At 35.8% G+C, this 24,441-nt stretch overlaps 1 protein-coding gene and 1 pseudogene across 2 annotated transcripts in view; both read left to right on the forward strand.

Annotated features, from left to right (window-relative positions):
• U2SURP (U2 snRNP associated SURP domain containing) overlaps positions 1-24,441 on the forward strand; it is a 52,465-nt gene that overhangs the window by 12,603 nt on the left and 15,421 nt on the right. The window contains exons 5-22 of one of the 2 annotated variants that reach the window (XM_087818062.1): positions 1,215-1,329; positions 1,999-2,132; positions 6,361-6,428; positions 6,958-7,052; positions 7,131-7,166; positions 7,252-7,334; positions 8,441-8,606; positions 8,801-9,012; positions 9,943-9,986; positions 13,078-13,182; positions 14,257-14,323; positions 14,400-14,563; positions 17,155-17,317; positions 17,688-17,767; positions 18,668-18,755; positions 20,503-20,625; positions 22,270-22,426; positions 23,691-23,786. In XM_087818062.1, coding sequence (XP_087674188.1) covers positions 1,215-1,329; positions 1,999-2,132; positions 6,361-6,428; positions 6,958-7,052; positions 7,131-7,166; positions 7,252-7,334; positions 8,441-8,606; positions 8,801-9,012; positions 9,943-9,986; positions 13,078-13,182; positions 14,257-14,323; positions 14,400-14,563; positions 17,155-17,317; positions 17,688-17,767; positions 18,668-18,755; positions 20,503-20,625; positions 22,270-22,426; positions 23,691-23,786 — 1,996 coding nt within the window. The remainder of the gene's footprint in view (positions 1-1,214; positions 1,330-1,998; positions 2,133-6,360; positions 6,429-6,957; positions 7,053-7,130; positions 7,167-7,251; positions 7,335-8,440; positions 8,607-8,800; positions 9,013-9,942; positions 9,987-13,077; positions 13,183-14,256; positions 14,324-14,399; positions 14,564-17,154; positions 17,318-17,687; positions 17,768-18,667; positions 18,756-20,502; positions 20,626-22,269; positions 22,427-23,690; positions 23,787-24,441) is intronic. The other variant, XM_087818063.1, reaches the window with a different exon arrangement.
• LOC107537982 (large ribosomal subunit protein uL13 pseudogene) lies at positions 15,234-17,134 on the forward strand (annotated as a pseudogene).

A 24,441-nucleotide genomic window follows, 5' to 3' on the forward strand; every position in this document is an offset into this window, starting at 1 on the left:
TGCGTAAGTGTAGCTCTGCTAAATATTGTCAAATTGCTCTCTGAAAGGATAGGGCCAATTTGCTTTCCTGTCAGCAGTTTCCCCATAGCCTGTCAACAAAGGATGTTATCAAAGAAGTTTTGCCAATCTGCTGGGTGGTTGCATTTCTCTTATAAATAAGGTTGAGTGGCTTTTCTTGGGTTTGTTTCTGTGAACCCTCTGCTCATTAACTAAACTAATCTTTCTATTAGTAGGTTATCTATACTTTTAGAAACTTTGTATACTAAGTATTTTAGCACTTTGTCTATGATACAAGGTGTAATGTTTTGTCCCCGTTTGTTGGTTGTCTTTTTATTTTGCTTCTGGTGTTTTTTTTCATTTAGAAAGTACTTATTATTATATAATCAGATTTATTTGTCCTTCCCTGAGGGTTTCTGTTTTTTCAGTCAAGTTTTTCCTATTCCCAGTTTATAAAGGAATTTCCTTATTTTTTTCCTAATACTTACATGGTTTTATTTCTTTTAAAAATTAAATCTGATTTGTTTGCAATTTCTACTTGTGTATAATGTGAATAATTGGTTCATTTTTATCTTTTCTCAAATAGCTATCAGGGTACCTCTACCACCATTGATTGAAAAGTCTATTCTTCACTGATTTGAGATGCCACTTTATTGAATACTAAATTTCTGTATGCTGTTGGATTTATTTCTGTATTTTCTACTCTTTTCCATTGGCCCTTCTAGTCATACATTTTGAGGACATTTAGCATAGTTATAATGGAAATTGTCAAGGTTCTGAGCTTTTCTTTAATGCCAACTGTCTGGAAATAATGCTTCAATTTTCTAATATTTATGTCTTTGGTGGTTTTAAAGGAAATCTTGGTATTTGTATTCACTGAGTTAAATCATCATGCCTTGTAAACAATACAAACATTAATAGAATACTATATTTTATATAGTCACTTGTCATACAGTTTGACCCTTGAATTGTTGCTAAACAAATTTACTTAGTGGTCCTTCTCTGGTTCTGCCAATTAGCAGTAGAAGAGCACAGCCTCTGTTAGTTTCAGCGCTAATTAATATCTAGTGTCTATTAGGGTTGGGTATTCCCTGTCGGGACTGCTTCCTCTTCCCCAGCGAGGGAGGGGCCCGTTTGCATTACTCCTTGGTGGGTTAGCCCTGTGTGCAGTGGTGACTCCGGTACTGAGTGATGCTACTGTGTTCATGCGTGTCTAGGAGGATGAGAAAGCTGCTGCTGAGATTTATGAGGAATTCCTTGCTGCTTTTGAAGGAAGTGATGGTAATAAGGTGAAGACGTTTGTGCGCGGAGGTGTTGTTAATGCAGCTAAAGGTAAGCGTGAATATTACAGCACTTGAGTAAACCCAGAAGCTTTGGTTGAATGACCAAGATAATTATGAAAGAAGTTTAGTTGCTTTGAATTTAAGGTTTCCTTCCTATCAGCACCCTCTAGTGGTGATATTAATTAGAAAATAAGTGGCCAAATGTGGATTAGTGAGAAATTGGAGCCAGATAAGTTTTGTTTTTTTGTTTGTTTGTTTTTTAGATAGGGTTTTATTGATTTCGAAGAGAGGAAGGGAGAGGGAGATAGAAACATCAATGATGAGAATCATTGATCGGCTGCTTCCTGCACATTCCCTGCTGGGGATCGAGCCCCAACCCTGGCATGTGCCCTGACCAGGAATCGAACCCTGATCACCTGGATGCTCAACCTTTGAACCACACCTGCCTGGTAGAGCCTGATAAGTTTTAAAAATACTACCTTTCAAGTTTTAAGACAGCAGAACACTGCAAAAATTTTAATATATTTCATAGTTTTACTATAAAATTGCTAAATTAGTATTTTTGAGAGTAGAGTAGTAATATATGACTTTAACTTCATATTTGGTCAGTAGTGATATATCTTAGTACTAAAAGCATTTTATTTTTATTTTAAAATAAAAATAAGTAAAATTCAAATAATGTGAAATTATTATTGAAACTTAGTATTTTAAATTTCAGAAGAACATGAGACAGATGAAAAAAGAGGCAAAATCTATAAGCCATCTTCAAGATTTGCAGATCAAAAAAACCCTCCAAGTCAGTCATCTAATGAAAGACCACCATCTCTTCTTGTGATAGAAACCAAAAAACCTGTAAGTTATACTTAAATAAGTGACCACTTATGTTGACATGACACTGCCAATGGTACTTTCAGTACTTCCACTGTAAGCAGGACTTTGGTTTCTTTTTAATTTTTTGGGGAGAAGATGTTGAGTTTTGAACCTTAATCTTCCTAGATGAGAGAGAATAAATTAGAGTAGGACGTGTAGATAATAGTTTGTGATCTTTGAGCACTGAGCATTTGCTATTACTATATTCAGCATATTGCAAATGAAAAGCTGACAGTATTTTAGGTGTAAGTGTAAAATAATGGGATTGTATTTTTAAATGATTCTGAGCTGAGGTATTTAAATTATATTCCTTGGAAGACTAAATGTCCTCCCACAGTATGTCTGGTACCTCTAGTACATTTTTGGGATTTATTTGTAATTATTATCAGAACTAGTGACACTTTCTTTTAAGTATTCTCAATGTTAGAAAAGTTTTTATTTTCTGAGGGTGAGTTTTTTATGTGGGAAGGTAGGTAGATGTCATTTAGAATCAGGTTTGTTGAAGGAATACAACTACAATGAAAAATGAGGCTGGTATTTCTTGTGTGACTTTTTTTAAAATATATTTTTATTGATTTTAGAGAGAGTGAGGTAGAGGGAGAGAGAGATAGAAACATCAGTGATGAGAGAGAGTCATTGATCAGCTGCCTCCTGCATGCCCCCCTGCAGGGGATCTAGCCCACAACCTGGGCATATGCCCTGACTGGGAATCGAACCATGATCTCCTGGATCATAAGTCGATGCTCAACTGCTGAGCCATGCCAGCCAGGCATCTTGTGTGACTTTTAAAATAGCTCTGAAAGCAATTTTAAAAAATGACAGCTTTATTAAGATATAATTCACATGCCATAAAATTCATCCTTATAAAATACAATTAAGTTATTTTATTTTTTAGTATCTTTGTAGTTGTGCAGCAATCACTGACCTCTAATTTCAGAACATTTTTATTATTCCAGAAAGGAATCTTATACCTATTTTTAGTGATCGCCAACTCCTGTCAACCACTAATCTACTTTCTGTCTTTGGATTTGTCAGTTCTGGATATTTTCTGCAGATGGAATCATACAACACCCTGCCTTTTGTGTCTGGCTTCTTAGCATAATGAGTTCATCTCTGTTGTGGCATATATCAGTACTTGATTCCTTTTTATGATTGGATAATATTCCATATTATGGATATACCACATATTGTTTATCCATTTATCACTTGATGGACATTTGGGTTGTTTTCATTTTTGGCTATTAGACTAATGCTGCTATAAGGCATCCACATATAGGCTTTTGTGTGGACATACGTTTTTGGTTCTTTTATATATACCTCAGAGTGGATTTGCTGGGTCATATGGTAGCTGTTTGTTTAACTTTTTGAGAAACTGCCAAATTATTTTTCCAAAGTAGCTGTCCCTGTTAAGTCCTATCAGCAATGTATGAAGGTTCCGATTACTCCATAACTTCATGCACACTTGTTACAGTTGTCTGTTTTCATTATGTCACCTTGGGTGTGAAGTTGAACCTGACTGTGGTTTGATTTACACTTTCCTAGTGATGCAGAACATTCTTTTTTTTAATCTTCACCCGAGGATATTTTTTTCCATTCATTTCAGAGAGAGTTGGGGGGAGGCAGAGGGAGAGAGGGAGAAACATCGATGTGAGAGACACGTCAGTTGGTTGCCTCCTGCACGCGCCCCGACAAAGGCCTGGAATTGAGCCTGCCACCGACGTACCTGCCCTTGGCCAGAATCAAACCCAGGACCCTTCGGTCCACTGGCTGACGCTCTAACCACTGAGCCAAACTGTCCAGGGCTGAACACTTTTATTCGTAGTCTTCTGTGGAAATGTCATTATGGATTCTTGGCCCATGTTTTAATTTGCTTACTCATCTTTTGTTATTGGGTTGTAAGAACATTTTACACCTTCTGGAGTCAGGTTTCTTATCAGCTATGTGATTTGCAAATGTTTTCTCCCATTCTGTGGGTTATCTGTGCACATTCTTGATGGTGTCCTTTGAAGCATTCAAGTTTGATTTTGACGAAGTTTGGTTTATCAGTTTCTTTTGTCACTTGTGCTTTTGATGTGTTTAAGAAATTGTTGCCTAATTAAAGGTTATGAAGATTCACTCCTGTATTTTTCTCTAGGAATTTTCTAGTTTTAGCTCCTGTGGTTAGATCTGTGAAACCAGTTGGTGAAATTTTTTTTTTATACAGGGGTGGGCAAAAGTAGGTTTACAGTTGTGAGTACGTGAAACAGTTTATTCTTGCAGTATTATTTAGGAATTATTGTATTATTTACATTCTTACAGCTGCAGACCTACTTTTGCTCACCACCGAGTGGTATGAAGTGGAGTTCCAACTTGGTTCTTTTTTGCATGTGGCTATTCAGTTGTCTTAGTACCATTTGTTAAAAAGACTGTCTTCACCTTTGAATTATTTTGGTACTTTTAAAAGGTTATTCCAAAAGCAGTTTTGAAAATAATTTTGTAAAAGAAATGCCAAAGATGTTACCAATTGTTTCAGTAATTCATATCCTCCCAAGGTTATTGTTTTGAAGAATGCGTATTTTTAGTAGTTCATGGCAGTTACTTTATGTTCATTAATTTTTCCCCCTGTTGCCCTGGCTGGGTAGCTCAGTTGGTTAGAGCATTGTCCCAATACCCCAAGGTTGTGGGTTCGATCCCAAGTCAGGGCACACACAAGAATCAACCAATGAATGCATAAATAAGTGGAACCACAAGTTGATATCTCTGTCTCTCTCAAATCAATAAATTAAAAAAAAGAATTTATTAAAAAATTTTTTTTGCCCCTTTCTGTGTGTGACCAAACAAAATAATAGGATTCACATGTTTTGTTTGACATTTTACTGAATTCAATTCAATCTAAATATCAAAGAAATATGTGGGCATGTAAACTTAAAAATTAATATTGAACAGTGCTTCTAGGAACTCTGTAGATAATTAAATATGACCTCACTCTGTGCATATCTTTTCACCCTACTTCATCAGAAACTGCTGATAGTAACAATACACTTTAGGCAGTCCATGTCTCTAGAGCTGTTGCCTTTCCTCTCCACACACAGATGCAGACAATTTCAGTGAGTTTATATTTTCATTCAGTTAGTATTTAGAAGCAAAACTCTTCAGGTGCTTTTATGATTTTTTTCATTAAAGTCAGGCAGTTTGTAAAATTAGATTTATAGATGTTTATAATAGAGATTCTGACTAAAAGACAGCACTTGGCTTTTATGGCATATTTTTTCAAAACTTTAATGACTAAATAGTTCCCATTAAAATGAAACATTTCCTGCTTTTCATTGTGAACCAAGGATATTAAGTATATAATTACTTTAAGACGTTATTTAACGCCATTCACCTTTATCATTTAAACAGGATGATCGTTTTGCCTTCTCTAGCCTATAAGAATCCAGGGGTAAAATACAATTAATGTTTCTATATTCTAGTAATTTTCTTGTCATAGCTTTTACTTATATTTGGTGACATGATATGTTGATTAATAAGATACAAAAAATCTTATAAATAAATTTTTTAGAGTAATGGTTGTTTTGAAACTCAAAAAAAATTTTTTTTGCCTCATTTCCTCCAACTCAGGCCGAAGTATCACAGGCTTTGGGGGGATAATGTTAGTGGCTCCTTTACTTGAAAACTGCTGGTTGTCATTTAGTTTAGTTTTTTTAATTTTAATTATTTTTTTAAATTAAATTTTTCTATCACCATGTATCCCCTGTAGTCCCTCTTCCACCTCCCTCCTTCCACAATCATCACACTGTTTACTTTTATTTATTTATTCATTTATTTTTGTTAACCCTCACCCAAGGATATTTTTCCCATTGATTTTTAGAGAGAGTGGAAGGGAGGGAGGGGGGAGAGCGAAAAACAGCGATGTGAGAGAGACAGACAGGGCCCAGGATCAAACTTACAGCCCAGGTACGTGCCCTTCATTTGGAATTGAACCCGTGACCCTTTGGTGCACAGGCTGACACACTAACCAGTGAACAACACCTGCCAAGGCTAATTGTTTTTAAAATTGTTAAATACTTAGTTTGAGAGAACAGAAAGGGAAACTGAGAACTGAAGCATTCATACTAATTTAAACAATTAGAACATAATTGGCACTAAAAGTTGTTTAAAATGATTATTGAACCATTAGTTTTGTTTAACCTTCTTTTGTTTGAAGTATAACTTGCCATATCCTTCATAGCCACTGAAGAAAGGGGAGAAAGAAAAGAAAAAAAGCAATTTGGAACTCTTCAAAGAAGAATTGAAACAGTAAGTTTACTAGTACGGAGATTGGCTATCAGTAGTAATACTAAGCTGATACCTACAAATGGCAGGTATGCAGAAGAATGGGGCATACCAGTTAGTTACTTACTACTAATGGGCTTACTGTGAGGTTTTTAAAGATATTACAGTGATGTTTTGTGGGGTCTATTTGAAAATGTGTTAGCATTTCATCCAGCATCTAGGTTGCTTGCATTATGAGGATGCAATTAAATTAAGGGCCGGAGTCCTGTTTGCAGTGGAAACAATATAGTTACTGAAATGTGGGGGTGAGGAATAGTTGAACTTGGCCAAGAAAGAACAAATCCTTCATTTTAATGTTGAATTTCTCCTTCACCTTAAAAGTAGGCTTTTGTAGTTCAATGATTGTGTGATATATCAGAAATTTTCTAATAACTGTTAACAACTGAGGAACTCTAATCTTATTTGAAGATGATACCTGGATAAGTTCTTTTTTTATTAAATGTGAACAAACAAATTTTGGCTCATTATTAGTGATTGTAAATATTTTCAACAGAATTCAAGAAGAGCGTGATGAAAGACATAAAACAAAAGGCAGGTTAAGTCGATTTGAGCCACCTCAGTCAGATTCTGATGGTCAACGGCGTTCCAGTAAGTGACGTTTATTTTAATGTTTACATCTGTGATTACCTATTCTAAAAACTAAGAATTGTTTTCTTCTTTTTAAAGTGGATGCGCCTTCAAGAAGAAATAGATCATCTGGTGGTAATACAGTTTTTTGCTTTTTTAATTAATAGAAATTCTCTAGACTTTGCATTTTTCAGGTTATAATTTTTTTCTCTTTTTTTAGTCCTCGATGATTATGCACCTGGGTCACATGACGTGGGAGATCCAAGCACTACTAATTTATACCTTGGAAACATTAATCCACAGGTAATAATTAGAAAAGTAAGAGGAATGTTTGTTTGTTTGTTTTTATACTTTTTTGAACGAAACTGCTTTGTCAGTCAGTTAAAATAAAGTCAAGAATCTGAAGTAAGCAGATTTGATGGAATTAGAGTCTTTAAAGTTACTGTGCTGGTATGGATTCAGTTGTCTTGCATACTTCTTTAAGGGCTTGTCTTCTCTTTCTGTAACTGCACAATATGTACTCTGAATTCAAACTGTTTTACTAGGTTCTGATTTTATTTATTATATGAGGATATGGCTAGTGGTGGACGATATCCTTCTGGTGCATAGTATTTGTATTTTTTGTCTTTTATATTTTAATTCTGCACATCAGTGTTAATTATGTTATGGGAAATGTAATATTTGTTGTACATAGTATACCCTTTTTTTTTTTAATCTGTTGATTTCAGAGAGAGGAAGGGAGAGGGAGAGAGAGATAGAAACATCAATGATGAGAGAGTCATTGATCGGCTGCCTCCTGCACCCTGCAAACCCCCCCCCTCCCTGACTGGGGATCGAGCCCACAACCGTGGGTCCATTCCCAACTGCTTAGCCATGCTCAGCAGGGCTAGTAGTGTACTCTTTTTAAAAATTACATGTATGTTGGGCCTCATTGCATATTTACTGTTTTCTCTGGTTTTGATTACACTGATAGCTGGGTGCTGGAAAAAGAAAAGGTGATTAGATCCTTTTTTTTCTTTCATTGCCAGCAAATAAAAAAAAAAAATCCTTACCTTAAATGTTGTAACTACTACTGCCTGAAAAAACATTGCTGAATACCTATACACACTTATTTAGATGCAGGATCTCCAAAGGAGGAAGAGGGAGGTAGAGATGTACCTTTGATTTCTCCAGCCACCCAGCCTCTTCCCCCTGGCTATTTGTTCACATAAAATAGTGTGTGTCTGGTATGAAAAGATTTGTCAATGCCCTGTGAGGGAAGGATTTTATTTGTATAGAGGCCCTAGTACTTGAATGGAAAAGTGTGGAATTAATATGTCTCTTTTCATTTTGCAAAAGCTACTTTGTGTTCCATTGCATAGAATTCTTTTATTTTTTTGCAAACAAAAAACTCTTATGCCTTATAATAGATGAATGAAGAAATGCTATGCCAAGAATTTGGAAGATTTGGACCATTAGCCAGTGTGAAAATTATGTGGCCTAGAACTGATGAAGAAAGAGCCAGAGAGAGAAATTGTGGTTTTGTGGCCTTTATGAATAGAAGAGATGCTGAAAGAGCTTTAAAAAATTTAAATGGTAAGAAAACTTTTATTGTCTGTTAATAGAATTCAGACTTTTGTTTTGGTTCTGGAAAGTATTTATAAAGACATTGGAGAAGAAAAGTGAATGAGGCATGGAAAGGTTAAAAGTTAATTTAAGTCCAAGGTATCTTTTCTTTCTTTTTTTTTTGCGAGTTATTACCAAGGTAACCTTTCTTTCCTTTCTTGTAGGAAAGATGATTATGTCTTTTGAAATGAAGTTAGGTTGGGGTAAAGCTGTGCCTATTCCTCCACATCCAATATACATTCCGCCTTCTATGATGGAACATACGCTTCCCCCACCTCCATCAGGACTGCCTTTTAATGCGCAGCCTAGAGAGCGGTTAAAAAACCCCAATGCTCCCATGTTACCGCCACCTAAAAACAAGGAGGATTTTGAGAAGGTAATTTTAAAAATGTACCTAGGGCCACATATATTTGTAAATACTGAATCTGTGGTAGTATTTCTTTTCAACAATTTTATAGAAAATGTGTAATTCTGTTTGGCAACTCTTAAGTAGATGTGTGTTCCCTGCCTTAGCCCATGGAAACCCTGTTTGAAATACTAGGTTCTATTTTTATTGTGGCTACCATTCCTTTTTGACCACTTATTAAGTCCTGCTCACCCCAGCCCCCCATTTGTCCACTCTTGTATTCTGGTTTGCTTAAGTACAGTATCTAAATTTACTTTGTTCTGAGAAAGTGATGCTTTGTATTTAGTTGAGTGACTTTTCAGTAGAAGGACCTCCTAAATAGTTTAACTGTTTGGATGGCAGCTAGCTAACTTAGTTCTCAAAATCTGAGGTATTAGAATATTTAAGAGCCTATATGGTTTTTAAAAAACATTAACTACTCTAGTAAAAGCAAAGGGTGAGTATTTTCTTTTTATTAAACATAAAACCAACTTATTTCAAGTTATAAGAATTTGTTGGTTTCATTATGAGTTAATTACACTTAAAATGGCAGGGCTGGTTTTAAAGGCTTGGGAACAAAGTAGCAAACTGTATTATGGTCAGAAGCAAACAGTTAATTATTTCACAAATTAAAATCTTTATCTGATAATTCTCAGTGTAGTACCTATTTCAGTGCATTGATGTGCATTCTGGCAGGAATGTTCTGATTCTTTGCATTTGGTGAACATTTATTGTTCACTGGACACATCCATTTGCTTTTATGTAATTGCTTAGTGTATAATTACTTCAAAAGCAGTGATTGCCTGCAAAACTTGTGATTAGATGTGTAGTATTTTCATTGCATATGTATATTTTTGCTTGTTACTTGTTAACAATACTCACATATTCTATGTTTATTATCTGATGTGACTTCATATACAGACTCTGTCGCAAGCCATAGTCAAAGTGGTTATCCCAACAGAAAGGTACATGTTTTTCTTTATTATTACTGATCTAAATATAGACAATATCCCCTTCTGAATTAAAAAAAAAAATGGTGTTGAGGAAAAGGTGATATCTTGACTGAGCAATGGTTTCTTCCCAGTACTTTTTTGGGGATGTGTGAAATTTAACTAACTTTAGTATACCGTGCAATTTTATGTTATTATCTGTTTTGTTTTTGTTACCATTGTAGGGAATTTTATAGCTTTAGTAGTTAGAATGTGTTTAATAGATTTAATCTGGTGTTGTTAGTCTAATCATATTAGAGTACTGTTATGGGAAAATAAGGGTTTTAAATGTATCTTCAATCTTAGATAATATAGTTTGGCCCAATCTGTTAGTTTTTTCTTTGTTTCTGAATTGTCTGTGTTTAATATGCAATGTTAGTTTGAGTTTCCTTATTGAAGGCATAGCTTTGTTTTTTTCTGATTGAATTTAAGAAGGAATTCCTATTATTTTAATGAACACTAAACATATTAGAAACTTTTAAAATGATAACAAAGTTGTTTGGAATTCTTTTATTTTCCTTTCTTTTTTCTTTTCAACATAATGTTGAAGCAGAAGAATTCATGCGTAGGTATGCTCTTGCTCAGTCAAGCTAAGCCTTTTCCCAAACACAGGAACACAACACTGGTTGAATAATAAATGAACACAAAAGAATACCAAATTCTCTTTGACATTGGCCTTGGTGAGCAACACCAGCTGAACTGTCTGCGGCAGCGGGGGACCAGGAAAACATCATGGGATGGATTGGGAAAGTATACAGTTTTTGACCAGACATTGGTACGATCGACTCCAATAAATGTGGTGGTTTTATTATAACTGAGAAACATTTTTTTTTTTGGTTGTTGTTGCCCAAAATAAGATAATTATTTAAAAATAAATAGGACACTTAAAATATATCGCCTTTTTGTACTACACTGTTTCATTCTGATAGAAAAGTCACCCTTTTTAAAATAAGAGACACATAACTTTAAGGAAAAAGAGTGTAATTACAGTAATTAATGTTGAATTCAAGTTAGCAACAATTAATTGTCAGATTCTGATTTTAAATAATATATGCAACATTTTAAAACTTCTTTTAAACTTTAAATTTTCTAAAAATAGATTTAATCAGTTACAAGCCTGTTTAAAACTGTAGTGGGTTTTTTCTTCCACTCATAAATCATTCACAGAAAAGTATTTTGTAGCATTCAAAAGCATATATCAAGTAGTAGCTGTACATGTTGCTCAGCTTCTTTCTAAACAAAATTTTGAGTACATTTTGCTAAAAAGTCTTGACTCACCATTAGAATGAATCCTATGTTCTAAACTTGCTAAACCATTTTTAATCTATCTTTAATACCTAAGTCAAGTTACTTTTGACTTAATTCATACAAGTTTCTGAATATATAGCATTTATCCACCTAGAAAGTGACTTTATATATTATGATACATAAAATTTCGCTTCACTTTAACATACCAGTGGGAATTTTGGAAGTGAATCATAACTTTACACAATGTTCCTTTCTTTAAAATGTCACTAACTGTGGATCTGAGAATACATTCATTCTCATTTGGATATCAAAATCTACAAATTTGCAGAGCATCTAATACTTCTGTAAAGAAAAATATTTAGATTTAAAATTAAATAATGCTTTTTGGCTCAATAGTTTTAAGTGTGTAGTTTCCCCTTTGTAAAGATTTAAACCTTCATATAATTTTTTGACCTCTTTTAGGATCTTTTAGGATCCTAAAGTTTGGGAGGTCAGAAAATTCATTTTTCCCCCCACTATGTAGAGATTTTAGTGTCCACTTAAGTAGGTTTGTTTGAAAACAGAAAGTAATTGTAATCAACATGAACTAAATTATTTTACTATTCATGTACTCTGAATTCTAGAGCCAAAAAAAATTCTGTCTTATTCTGTAACTATATATTTATTTATATTTTAGCAGTTATTTAATTTCTTGATTTGAGCTGGGAATGCTAAAGGTATAATTTAGTGTGTGCCTTGTACCAAGAGCCAATATCCTTTTGCTTTTCCCAATTATTATTTGCCAACTCTATGCTGGGGGACTGGTGAAATGAGAAATCAAGAGCAGCTTATAGTAAGTTGAGTCATTTTGCCTGGCATCATAACTGATGTCTAAAATTCTGTTTGGAGTCTAATAAGGTTAAGGTATCATTATTTTAGAACCCAGCTTCAGATTTTAAAAATAAAGACTTTTTATGAGCCCCTCCCAGAAAATGAATGTGTTAAAAAGTTACATGTTTATTTTTGTCTTAAATATTGGAAAGTAATTGTTATGAAAAATGTGAAGGGCATCCCACCCATGTCCCTTATTTTGGAATATTTTGGAAAGAGGACTCCATTTACTTAAGGCTTTGGCAATATAATTGCTTCATTGATTCATAACACACAGGCAGAATTATACATGTCATGAGTTCTGTGAATTAGGTTTGAAGTGTGGTCCAAAGGGATGTTGCCTCATTAAAGGTCAGATTCAATAAAAACTCCATCTGCTATATGTGTACCAGAAAAGCACAGGAGTTGGGTGGATTTTTTTATTAAATCAGGCCTTAAAATTTGTTAAATAGTTTTACATTTTTACAAATGATAGTCATGTGTATAACATTCCAATATCACCACAAAAGTGCTTGGTTTAGGAATATTTTCTTTTAAAATTCAGATATTGTGTAAGTTTTTAGATGGCTGTGATAACATGTAAGCTCGAAGTTACTGATATATATTTGCAGCTTTTTAATTAGTTGTGATTCATAATTTAATGTTCCGCATTTGGAAAATGAAATTAAGTGGCATTTAGAAATTTAAATCTTTATTGCTATGAAGCTGTGTTGTGATTTTCTACCCTCCCTTTTACCTTTCCTTCCCCTCCCACTCCCCTGTCCCCCTGTCCTACTCCCTCTTAATGCACGAGGCATTAACATATGCTCCAGGTTACTTTTTTGGTATAAGATTCTGTATTAGTCAGCAGAATAATTTTTTTTCTGCACAATATAGTAGCTTAGGTCAAGTGTAGCTTTATATAGTGGTAGGTCTGAATCCATTTTCTTTAACTGTGTTGTTGTTGTAGGAATTTGCTCGCCCTGATACATCGAATGATAGAGTTTGTTGTACGTGAAGGGCCAATGTTTGAAGCTATGATTATGAACAGAGAAATCAACAATCCCATGTTCAGGTGTGCATTTTTTTGACTGTGATAAAATACATATATAACATAAAACTTACTGTTTTTACATGTACGGTTCAGTGGTATTAAGTATGTTCACATAGTTGTGTAACTGTCACCACTATTCATTTCCAAAACTCTCATCTTCCATAACTGAAACTTGTACCACTTAACTGCCCATTCCCTTCGTCCCCCCCAGCCCCCTGGCAGCCACCATTCTACTCTCTTTGAATTTGGTCACTCTAGGTACCTCCTGTAAGTGGAATCATACAGTATTTGTACTTTTGTGACTGGTTTATTTCACTTAGCATAATGTCTTTAAGGGTTGCCCATGTCGTAGCACTGGTCAAAATTTCATTACTTTAAAGTCTGAAATATATTCCATTGCATGTATGTACCACATTTCATTTATCATCAGGTATGAATTTTAAAAATACTTTCCGCTTCATTTTTGAAACTAAAGATATTTCCAAGAATAAAGTTCTAAAAGTACCAGGTTACTTTTGCAATGGAATGAAAAGGCAGTTCTAGTAATTGAGCTAGAATGTACTTCTGTCAGTTTGCCATCTGATTTTTGATTTGATCAGATAGCGTTGTTTTTAGCATTCTCTAGGAGGAAAATATATTTCAGTATGCTTTTCAACCAAGGAGTCTTTCATAAGTGAGATATAGTAGAACAAATGAGGTTTATAGGAAATTGCTTATCTTCTGAATAGATACATTTAAGACATTCATTTAACACTCTTAAGTAGTTTAGAGACCATTGTTTAAAGTTATATCTTGGGAGAAATCTCTTCATTGTCAGACACAGTATCTGGCACATTTTATTGAATACAGTAAAATTGTAAGACTCAGCAAGATGCAAACATACGTTTGGGGTGTTAATGTCAGGCATGAAGGCCGTCGGGCTGGGGTGAGGAAGGGGATAGATGGCACAAGACATGAGTAAGGATTTCTCTTCAGGGATCTTTGCTTTTGGTTTTATTTTGAACTAAGTAGGCAAATAATGTTTCTTATTTGTTTACATTTGCTTGAATACAGTTCTTTGTTAAAGAATGTGATGTTTAACTTGTTTTGTTTCAGGTTCTTATTTGAAAACCAGACACCAGCTCATGTTTACTATAGGTGGAAGCTTTATTCTATTCTACAGGCAAGTAGAATCAATTACTTGGTTAATTTTGACTGAGGTATTGGAGTTTTCTAACAACATTCTGGTTGTTTATTAGGGAGATTCTCCAACTAAGTGGCGGACGGAAGATTTTCGTATGTTCAAAAATGGATCTTTTTGGAGGCCACCACCATTAAATCCATACCTGCATGGGATGTCAGAAGAGCAAGAAACAGAAGCTTTTGTAGAGGAACCTAGTAAAAAGGGAGCACTTAAGGAAGAGTAAGATTTTCCCCTTCTGTTACACATTCAGAAAAGTCTCTTTAATGGTTGCTTTAATTAATGGTTATACTAAGATGTTAACCTTAAAATATACTTTTTACATGCGTTTAAACATCTTAGCAAGTATAAATGTCTATCCTGTTGACTTCGATCTTGCCCTATGGATAAGATTCGTGATGATTTTTTTTGGATTTTTAAAAAAATATATATCTTTATTGATTTCAGAGAGAGGAAAGGAGAGGGAGAGAGAGATAGAAACATCAATGATGAGAAAGTCATCGATGGAGCCCGCAACCCGGGCATGTGCCCTGACCGGGAATCGAACCCCGATTGCCTGGATCCTAGGTCGACGCTCAACTGCTGAGCCACGCCCGGCGGGGCCGTGATGATTTTTTTAAGCAGTGATTTTCTAGTAGTGGAACACTTCAAATTCTTACAGGAATTATCTCAAGAGTCTTAGAATTCTTGCCTCTCTGAATACATTGTAAAGGCAAAGTTACTGTATGGCTTGGGAAGGTCAGATGGCTGACTGGTGAAACTTCTCTCCAGAGCTTGCATTGTGTGGCCGCCATGGACGCATGTGTTATTACTAGTGCTCCATCAGCTCTGGTCCAGTGAAGTGAGCCTGATTTCAGAAGCAGAAACAGCTTTTCACAGGTGGCTGCTGGCGATGTTGGAGGAACAGGTCCTGGTGCTCAGAGGTGAAAGCCATCTGGGCAACTGGCAGCCATCGTGGCCAAGCAGGTGCTGCTGGGCCAAAGGCAGTGGTTGTGTACTGTGAGGGCATCAACATTTCTGACAGTTTCTACAGAAACAAGTTGAAATAACTGGCCTTCCTCCACAAGCAGGTGAACACCCCCCCGTGGTCCTCATCACTTCCCAGCCCCAGCTGCACCTCCTGGTGAACTGTGGGAGGCTTGCTGCTGTACAAGACCAAGCGAGGCCAGGCCACCTTGGACCGCCTCCAGCTGTTTGATGGGATCCCACCGTCCTGTGTGAATGGTGGTTCCCACTGCTCTCAAGGCTGTGTGTCTTAAGCCTTTGTGGAAAGAAGTTTGCCTTCCTAGGGTATCAGGCTCATTAGGCTTCCTTGGAAGTACCAGGCAGTCACAGGCACTCTGGAGGAGAAGAGGAAGGAGAAACCAAGAGCTGTTACCCGAAGGAAAAGCAGCTCATGAGGCTGCGGAAGCAGGTGGAAAAGAACATGGAGAAGATGATTGACACACACACAGAGGTCCATCCTCAGGACTCCTGGACTTCCAATCTGAGCCAGTAAAATGGACTTAATTCCTAATGCTGGGCCTGGCCTGCCCTTCCTCCATCGCACCCTAGGATATAGGGAACCCCCAGAGCTGTTGTCTGGGGCCACAGGCACTGTGGATCTTAGAAGACTGGGAACACAGGAGGGCCTTAGTAACTGCTGTTTAAGAAATGCCTTTTAGAAAATTTAAATGGCTCTAAGAGTTAGGCAGGCATAATTTCTATGACCTACTCATTCATGAGGGTTTTAGGAAATCAGTTAGAACAGCCAGTTCAGTTTCAGTATTTACAAGTAAGCTAGAAAACACAAGTTTAACTGTCCCACATGGTCAGATACTGCACTCTGCGGCATGGATGTGTGATGCTGGGGGAGGGTGAGCCTGGTGTAAGGTGTCATAGGTGCTTGGCTTGGGTTGGACAGCCTTGGAGGCACAGGCATTGCCCTTGCGCCCTTCCTGTACCTTGTGGTCAGAAACAAATTTTTAAAGAAAATAAAATATTTAACTATTAAATGTTCAGAGGAAGTTCTCTATACCTCATGGAAAAAGAATTTTGAGCATATAGGACTATATACTTGACTGCATAGTCTATAAATCTAAACCTGTTTTTATGGATGCATTGTTTGTGAGACCATGTGGTGATGGAGAACTGTAGTATTTGAAAGTATATTTGCTTCTGAAGATACATGTTCATCATTACTTTTGCCTAGGGGTCCACAGACTGAGCCCACAGGCTAAATCTGGCTGCCTTTTGTTTTTGTAAATAAAATTTTATTAGAACACAGACATGTCCATTTCTCTACATGCTATCTATGGCTGCTGTGGGGTTACAGTAGAGTCGAGTAACTGACAAGGACTATGTGGTCCTCAAGGCCTGTAAGATACTTACACTGTCTGATCCTTTACAGAAGGTTGTCAGCCTTGCATTAGCCTGTCCTGTAGGAGGTGCCGTGTACGAGTGCTAAAGTAACAGACTCCCTCCAAGGAGGGCAAAGACATGAAGGTTCTTCAATATAGTGCTGGAATAGGACTGGGATACTCTCAAATACTCTTGAAAAAGTGCACATAATTTTAAATGTACTTAATTTGTAAACTAAAAAATCACTGGAATCATTTATTAGTTTAAGGCCAGGAAAATTATTCTTCCTCATATAAATTCTTAAAAAAAAAAAAGTAACATACTTGGACTTACTACAAATCAAATTTAACATAATTTAATTCTCAGAATTATTTTACTGATTGGGTTTTAAAGAAATTAGTTATGAGCAGAAACTATAATGGCATTTGAAATTTGTATTTATAAATATTTAAGTTTACAAAATTTGTATTTAGACAGAGGGACAAATTAGAAGAAATCCTGCGGGGGTTAACGCCACGGAAAAATGATATTGGAGATGCAATGGTTTTCTGTCTTAATAATGCCGAAGCTGCTGAAGAAATAGTGGATTGCATTACTGAGTCATTGTCAATCCTGAAGACACCCCTTCCCAAAAAGGTATGGGAATGATTTTTCTTTATAGAACGTTTAATTAAATAAAAAGGGAGATAATAGTTGACTCTTTGGATTGAAATTGGTTTCCTTTTTGCATGAGGAACTTGACTGAAGAAATCTCTTTTATGCAGTCTTGTTAATTGACACACAAGTTATCAACAGGTTGAAATGTAAATGTGTTACAATTTTATCCCTGCAAAAGTCATGGCTGTGGTGAGGTTGACTTTCTTACAACTATTCTAACTAGTCACGATTATTAAATTACAAACAGCCGTATGACACTAATTAAAAAAAATTCAGTATGGAATTTTTTTCTAGATAATACATTGCTGATGGTTTTTAATCAGTTTTATGTTCTCTTTCGACATTCTAGATTGCCAGATTATATTTGGTTTCTGATGTTTTGTACAACTCTTCAGCAAAAGTTGCCAATGCTTCATATTATAGAAAATTGTAAGTATAATGGTGTAAAATGATATTTGTGAAATAAAATATTTAAGGGTAAGGAGTTCAGAAGAGAGGACTGTTTTGTTAACACCCTCCAATAATAAATAATTTTAATTTCTTGTAGTTATAGAATATTCTAAAAAATTAGATTGCATTCATTGAACTAAACCACTTTAAGCTAAATTAGCAAGTTTTTATGTAAGTTTCTTGGTTAACTTGGTAATAAGACAAATAGGCAGTAACACTGTTTTTATTGACTATTTAGCCACTTGTATAGTAAATATGCTGAAACAATGGCAAACATAAAAGGAAGAGACAAAAAACAAAGCATGAGCTATAGAATATATGTTTTCTTCTGATCATCATTGTATTGTTGTAGTTCATTGCTAATGCTTTCCTAGGCAATAGGAAATTATGTCGCTCTACTGTAATTAATATAGAACTCTTCATAATTCCCCAGAGTTCCTTTTGGGGTTTATGAATTGGAGAAGTTTTTTCCAGTTACTGAAACAAAGGAAATTTGGAGGTGTGGGTTCTAATCGTAGCTCTGCCATTAGTTTTTTTGCCTTAGAAAAGTCACTTAACTCTTTTGTTTCCTTTTTTATAAAATAGAGATGAGACTAGATGGCTCAAAGTGTCCTAGGTGTAAAGTTCCTTGCTAATCAAGAGAACTACTACTTAAGACTTTTGTGGATTTTGCAGGAGAAAAATTCAGAATTATAGGAGTTAAAGCAGCTGAATTACAGTTTTAGAGTTTAAGCACCTAGTTCTTGATTTTTAAAAGATTACTTAATTTATTTGTAAGTTTGTGGAGTTTTTTTAGGTCCAGGAGGGGTTGGTTAGCATGCTGAAGTAGATAGGGATTTTTAAACAAATTCTACTATAAATATATTATTTCAATTTCAGTTTTGAAACAAAGTTATGTCAGATATTTTCAGACCTCAATGCTACCTATCGAACGATTCAAGGCCATTTACAGTCTGAAAACTTTAAGGTATGTGTACTGTTTTATTACTTATGCCTTAGTGTTCAGTATGGGGCCTGGGGGCTGAGAAGCATATTGGAGAGCTAGAAAAGTACCTAGGACAAGTATAAAACATAATTTGCATGATTCAGAAATTGTTCTGAAATTTACTGTAGTGTTCAGAAAAATACCCGAAAATTTAAAATATATTATCTAGTGTTGTTTTGTTGAGTGTTTGTTTAAGTTTTTAAGTATTTTATTTAAATACATTGAATATTAATCTTTCTTTCCAGAAAACATATTCAGAAGCTCATTTGTCTGTAATGGTATACAGTAATGCACTGCACAAGGATGGTTCAGTAAAAGGCGGTGGAGTTTCCACAAGATTGTAGTGGAACTGAAACTCCTAGCCTAGTGGTGGTGTAGCCACCGTAAAGTCTAGTGCAGCACCTTCTCACATGCTTGTAATGAGACTCGGGTAAACACACCTATTGTGCTGTCAGTCACATAAAAGTGTGGTACATACAGTTATGTATAGTCATAATATTTGATAAGGAATGACTTATTGTTAATCCTCACTCGAGGATATTTTTCCATTTATTTTTAGAGAGAGTGGAAGGGAGGGAGAAGGAGAGAGAGACATACACACACATCGATTGGTTGCCTCCCACACAAGCCCCTACAGGGATTGAGCCTGGTACCATTCAGTGTGAGTGCTGATGCTCTAATCACTGAGGCACACTGGCCAGGGCACTTTTATCATTATTTTAGAGTGTGCTCTTTCTAAAAAAATGTTTGTTGTAAAATACTATGTTGTGTTACCTGGCAGCAGCCTCATAAATCTCTCGAATATCATTTTCTCTTGTGCTTGATTTAATCTCATGTTTTGTACAGTAACATGCTGCATAGGCATGTAGTCCAGGAGCAGTAGGCTGTGAAGCCTAGGAGGGTCCTAGCTGTACCATCTAGTTTTGTGTAAGTGCACTCTCTGATGTTTGCACAATGATGAAATTGGTTAATGATGCATTTCATAGAATGTATCCCTGCTGTTAAGCAGCCCATGACTTTTATGATTTGGCTGGATTAGGAACATACACTTTAGTTATTCATGTTTACAAAGTATGTGCATTACTAATTTTTATAACCTCTTAAGCTGTAAACTAATGTTAAGAAAAGCCAAGCAAAATACCTTATAATTGAATAAATAGATATATTTTCATGGGAGGAATACTTTTGTAAGGAAATTTTTTAGCTTGGGAAGATGCCCAATGACTCCACTATTTAGGGTATCCAAACAAACAACACTTAAATTTTTTTTTTTTTTACCTTAAATGTTGATCACAAGTCAGAGTTCATATAGAGAGGTTTAGGGATGGGACAGAAAAGAAGTGTTAGCCAGAATTAGGAAGTACTTCATTGGACTATATAGGAATTTGGGTCATATCTTGCCTACCTTGATATGCAGCTTACCTAAGTTTCTAAGATAATGTTTTGCAGAAGTGGCCTCATGTGTACCATTAGTGGTGTGGATCTTAGGTGATCAAGAGCAAATAGTGTTTCTTTTTCATTATATTTATTTTGAGTGTGTTTTTTTTTTAATTAAAAGGTGACACTGATTTGTTTAAAATCATGGCAATGATAGTTATTTTCTTTAAATTTTAAAAAGAATGTTAATTTAAAGAAAAATTCAGCAAATTGTAACGTTCATTCTCATGAGATGAAGTTTGAGATATATTGTCGTAAATAATAATTTGTTGTGTTTTTCTTATTTATTTAGCAACGGGTAATGACCTGCTTCAGAGCATGGGAAGATTGGGCAATTTACCCAGAACCATTTTTGATCAAACTACAAAATATTTTCTTAGGACTTGTAAATATTATTGAAGAAAAAGAAACAGAGGTAGGCACTCAGTGTATTTTTCTGATTATTTTATTGATTGCGTCTCTCCTTTCCTCTCTTTCTAAATTCAGAGACAGAAACCTAGAAACATGGATTTGTTGTTCCCCTTACTTATGCATCACTGGTTGATTCTTGTATGTGCTATGACCGGGGGTCAAACCCACAACCTTGGTGTATACCAGCTTAGCTACCCGACCAGGGCTGTGTCCGATTATTTTAAAATTTATTTCTGGGGATGCTGTGGAGGTGTGATACCTTACAGATGTAACATTTCTTCATGAAAATACTTACTCTTCACCACTAAGTAGTGGATTTAGTTACTGGAATTCCTAGAACCTAGGAGTTGAAATTATTTGTAACAGGAATTCTCTGTTTTGGGTTCTTATGTGAAAATCAGTGGCTGGTTTTTTATTTGATGATGTGAAAAGATTTACAATATAATAATAGAAAAAAACAAGTAGTAGAGCAATATACTGAGCATGATTTCATTTTGTTACACTAAAGATAACTCTATAAGAAAATATGTACATGAAAAGATGTACCACAATGGTAGTGGGTTCTATTCGTCACTGTTCTGTTGCTTTTTATCTCCTCAGTAGTCGAATCCTTCATCTTTATAATTCTAATCCAGGTGTCATATTTTATATTTTCACTTTCATTCTTTCAAGATCCTCCTAATTGACCTCCCTACTCCAAACACATTGGTCCTTGTTTCAATTTTTATTTTCTTCAGTGTACAATGTTTCCTCCTACCATAGACCTTTGTACATGTTTTCCCTTCTTTCTGGAACATGATTTTTATTTTACCTGAAATCCTTCACACCCCAGTTTAAGCATAACTTCATAGAGTCTTCTCTGACTTCTGTAGGTGAAACTGACTTACTATGTACTCTAAGTATGATGTACCCCTTGTTTTAGCATTTGTCTGAGTTGCAGCTATCTGTATGTTATTGTGATTATCTGATTGTCTGGCTTTCCCCTCCCCCCAAATTCTAAGCTCTGTGACAGAAGGGACCAAGGGACTAAGCTTGTTGTAAGCTCATTGTTGTGTCCTTGGTGCCTCACATGGCACCTGGTGTCAGTAAGCGCTTGGTTAATTGACGCATCGTGCATGAGTGACTGCTGCCGCCTTGTTGGTCAGGATGATGAAATATATATACTTTTTTTTTTAATGCTCACCCAAGGATGTTTTTTCCATTGATTGTTAGAGAGAGTGGAAGGGAGGGAGCGGAAGGAGAGAGAGGAACATCGATGAGGGAGACACATTGGTTGGTTGCCTCCCATGGTGGGGATCAAACCTATAACCCTGGTATGTGCCCTTGGCTGGGAATGGGGCCTGGTTCTAACCTCTGAGCCACACTGGCCCGGGCACAAAATACAGGGCGGGGCAAAAGTAGGTTTACGGTTGTGAGTACCCAAAACAGTTTATTCTTGTATTATTACTTATTGATTATTGTCTTATTTTTCATACAAACAACTGTAAACCTACTTTTTGTCCCACCCTATATGTTCTTATGTTCTCATGTTGGATCTGGAAATGTGGGTATCCATCCAGTTGGTGTGTTCTGTGCTGCAAATTAATCTTCAGCAGTATGACTTCAGCAAGTTAAAGAAAATGTGGCTATAGTATGTGTGTTCCCACAGGATGTCCCAGATGACCTTGACGGTGCCCCTATTGAGGAAGAACTTGATGGTGCACCTTTAGAAGACGTGGATGGAATTCCCATTGATGCTGCTCCCATCGACGACCTTGACGGCGTCCCTATAAAGAGTTTTGATGATGACCTTGATGGAGTACCTCGTAAGTTCAGACTGATTAAATCTAGCTAATAGGTTTGATTCCAAAACTCTTTAATTTCCATAATTAAAGCTGAAATGGAAAAGGGTTATAATTTCTGATTAAGACATCAGTCATTTGTGTTTTATTTCGCCCTTTTCAGAATTCAAATACAAGTGATTAAAATTGACTATGCCAAGAAAATGGCTTTCTTTTTGGTCACATTTCTTTGTTGGGACAGTTAGCCTTTTATATTAACAAGCTTCTCTTTTTGTCTTAATTGTCAGGAAACTAAAGGTCCAATATTGTGCTCAATTGTGTTCATAATCCCAGGTTCCTGGTTTTACCAGCTCTGTTTTTATTATTAGTCTTCCTGACTAATAGGTTTATTTTTACTAGCTGTCAAAAATCAGCTTTGGAAATAAGAATTATACACAGTCATTACATTTGAATTATGTTAAAATATTGCACAACATATGAAATCTATGATTTAAATAGTAAATAAGTAAAGGTATTAAAGATTCTTTTGCTTCCTTCTTGAATTTGCTTGAATTAATAATAACCTCCATGTTCTGAGTTGACTTATATACTATTTAAAAATTGGATCTCAGGTGCAAAGAATTGGATTAGTCATAATCCTTGTTTTTGAAACTAGAATTATTAGTCCATGTGTGGCCTGATTTTACTTTTTAATAATATACTGCAGTGATTTTCAATCTTTTCGTCTCATGGTATATGTAAACTCATTACTAAAATTCTGCAGCACACCAAAAAATACATTTTTTGGCTGTCTGACAAAAAATAGGTCTAATTTTGATTCATTCACACCAGACGGCTGTTGTTGGGCTGGCTGTTGTCATTTGTTTTTTTTTTTTTTTTAAAGTATATCTTTATTGATTTCAGAGAGAGGAAGGGAGAGGGAGAGAGAAAGAGAGAAACATCAGTGATGAGAGAGTCATTGGTCGGCTGCCTCCTGCACGCCCCCAACTGGGGAATTGAGCCTGCAACCCAGGCATGTGCCCTGACTGGGAATTGAACCCCGATCGCCTGGATCCTAGGTCGATGCTCAACCGCTGAGCCATGCCCTGCCGGGCTGTTGTCATTTTTTTTATTTGACAGCCTGAGGAAAAAGAGGTCAGTGCTCCTGACTAAGTAGTCAGGTACGACATGTTTTAAACATTCTTGCTGCACACGGTTGAACGTCACTGATGCAGTGAATGCCCATGAACTCTTTTAAGTGAGGCCATCCCCTGGAAGTCAGGGTTAATGGCGTATCTTCCCTCCCTAGTGGATGCGACTGAGGACTCAAAGAAGAATGAGCCGATATTTAAAGTGGCCCCATCAAAATGGGAAGCTGTGGATGAATCTGAATTGGAAGCACAGGGTGAGTAAAACACACATAACTGGGTTTTAGAAAATTTCTTACTTAAACTCAGTCGTGTGTGTGTGTGTGCGTGCATGTGTTCCTTTTATGTTTTACAATATTTAACCTGAAGACCCAGTGTTACCATATTTATATCTAGTGGCTAGATTTCCATTGTGGTATTTGTTATAATTCCCTTAGATCTTTCCGTTTGTATGCTTTGAGAGTAATTAGAGAAATCACTAAACGCCTCTTGGGTTAAGGCATTTCAGTAGAAAATGTAGATGGGAGGCTGCGTACCTGATTGGAAATCTATGTAGAGGTCAGTTTCAGAGAAACCAAGCTTTGACCTTCCCGTAGTGCTTGACTTAACTAGATCTGCCTTCCATACTTACATGGACATGTATCCTCATGCTTATAATCTATAATTGTTAATATTTGTGGGTTCTAATGAAATAAATCTTACCATCCAGCATAGAAACAAGGATGACATTTGTCATTTCGTGAGTTTGAATAAAAGGATAGTGTAGGTGTGAGGAGGAAAGAAATAGATTTGAGCATAGAAATGGCCATTCAAAGAATAGATAAAGGTAGATAACCTACATATATAAAGTCTCCATTCTAAAGCTAGGGTTCTACTAAGCTGCAGAAATGCTAATTTACCTTATGGAATTAC

The sequence above is a fragment of the Miniopterus natalensis genome, chromosome 6, assembly GCF_054644295.1.
Source record: "Miniopterus natalensis isolate mMinNat1 chromosome 6, mMinNat1.hap1, whole genome shotgun sequence".
In the NCBI taxonomy this organism is placed as follows: domain Eukaryota; kingdom Metazoa; phylum Chordata; class Mammalia; order Chiroptera; family Miniopteridae; genus Miniopterus; species Miniopterus natalensis.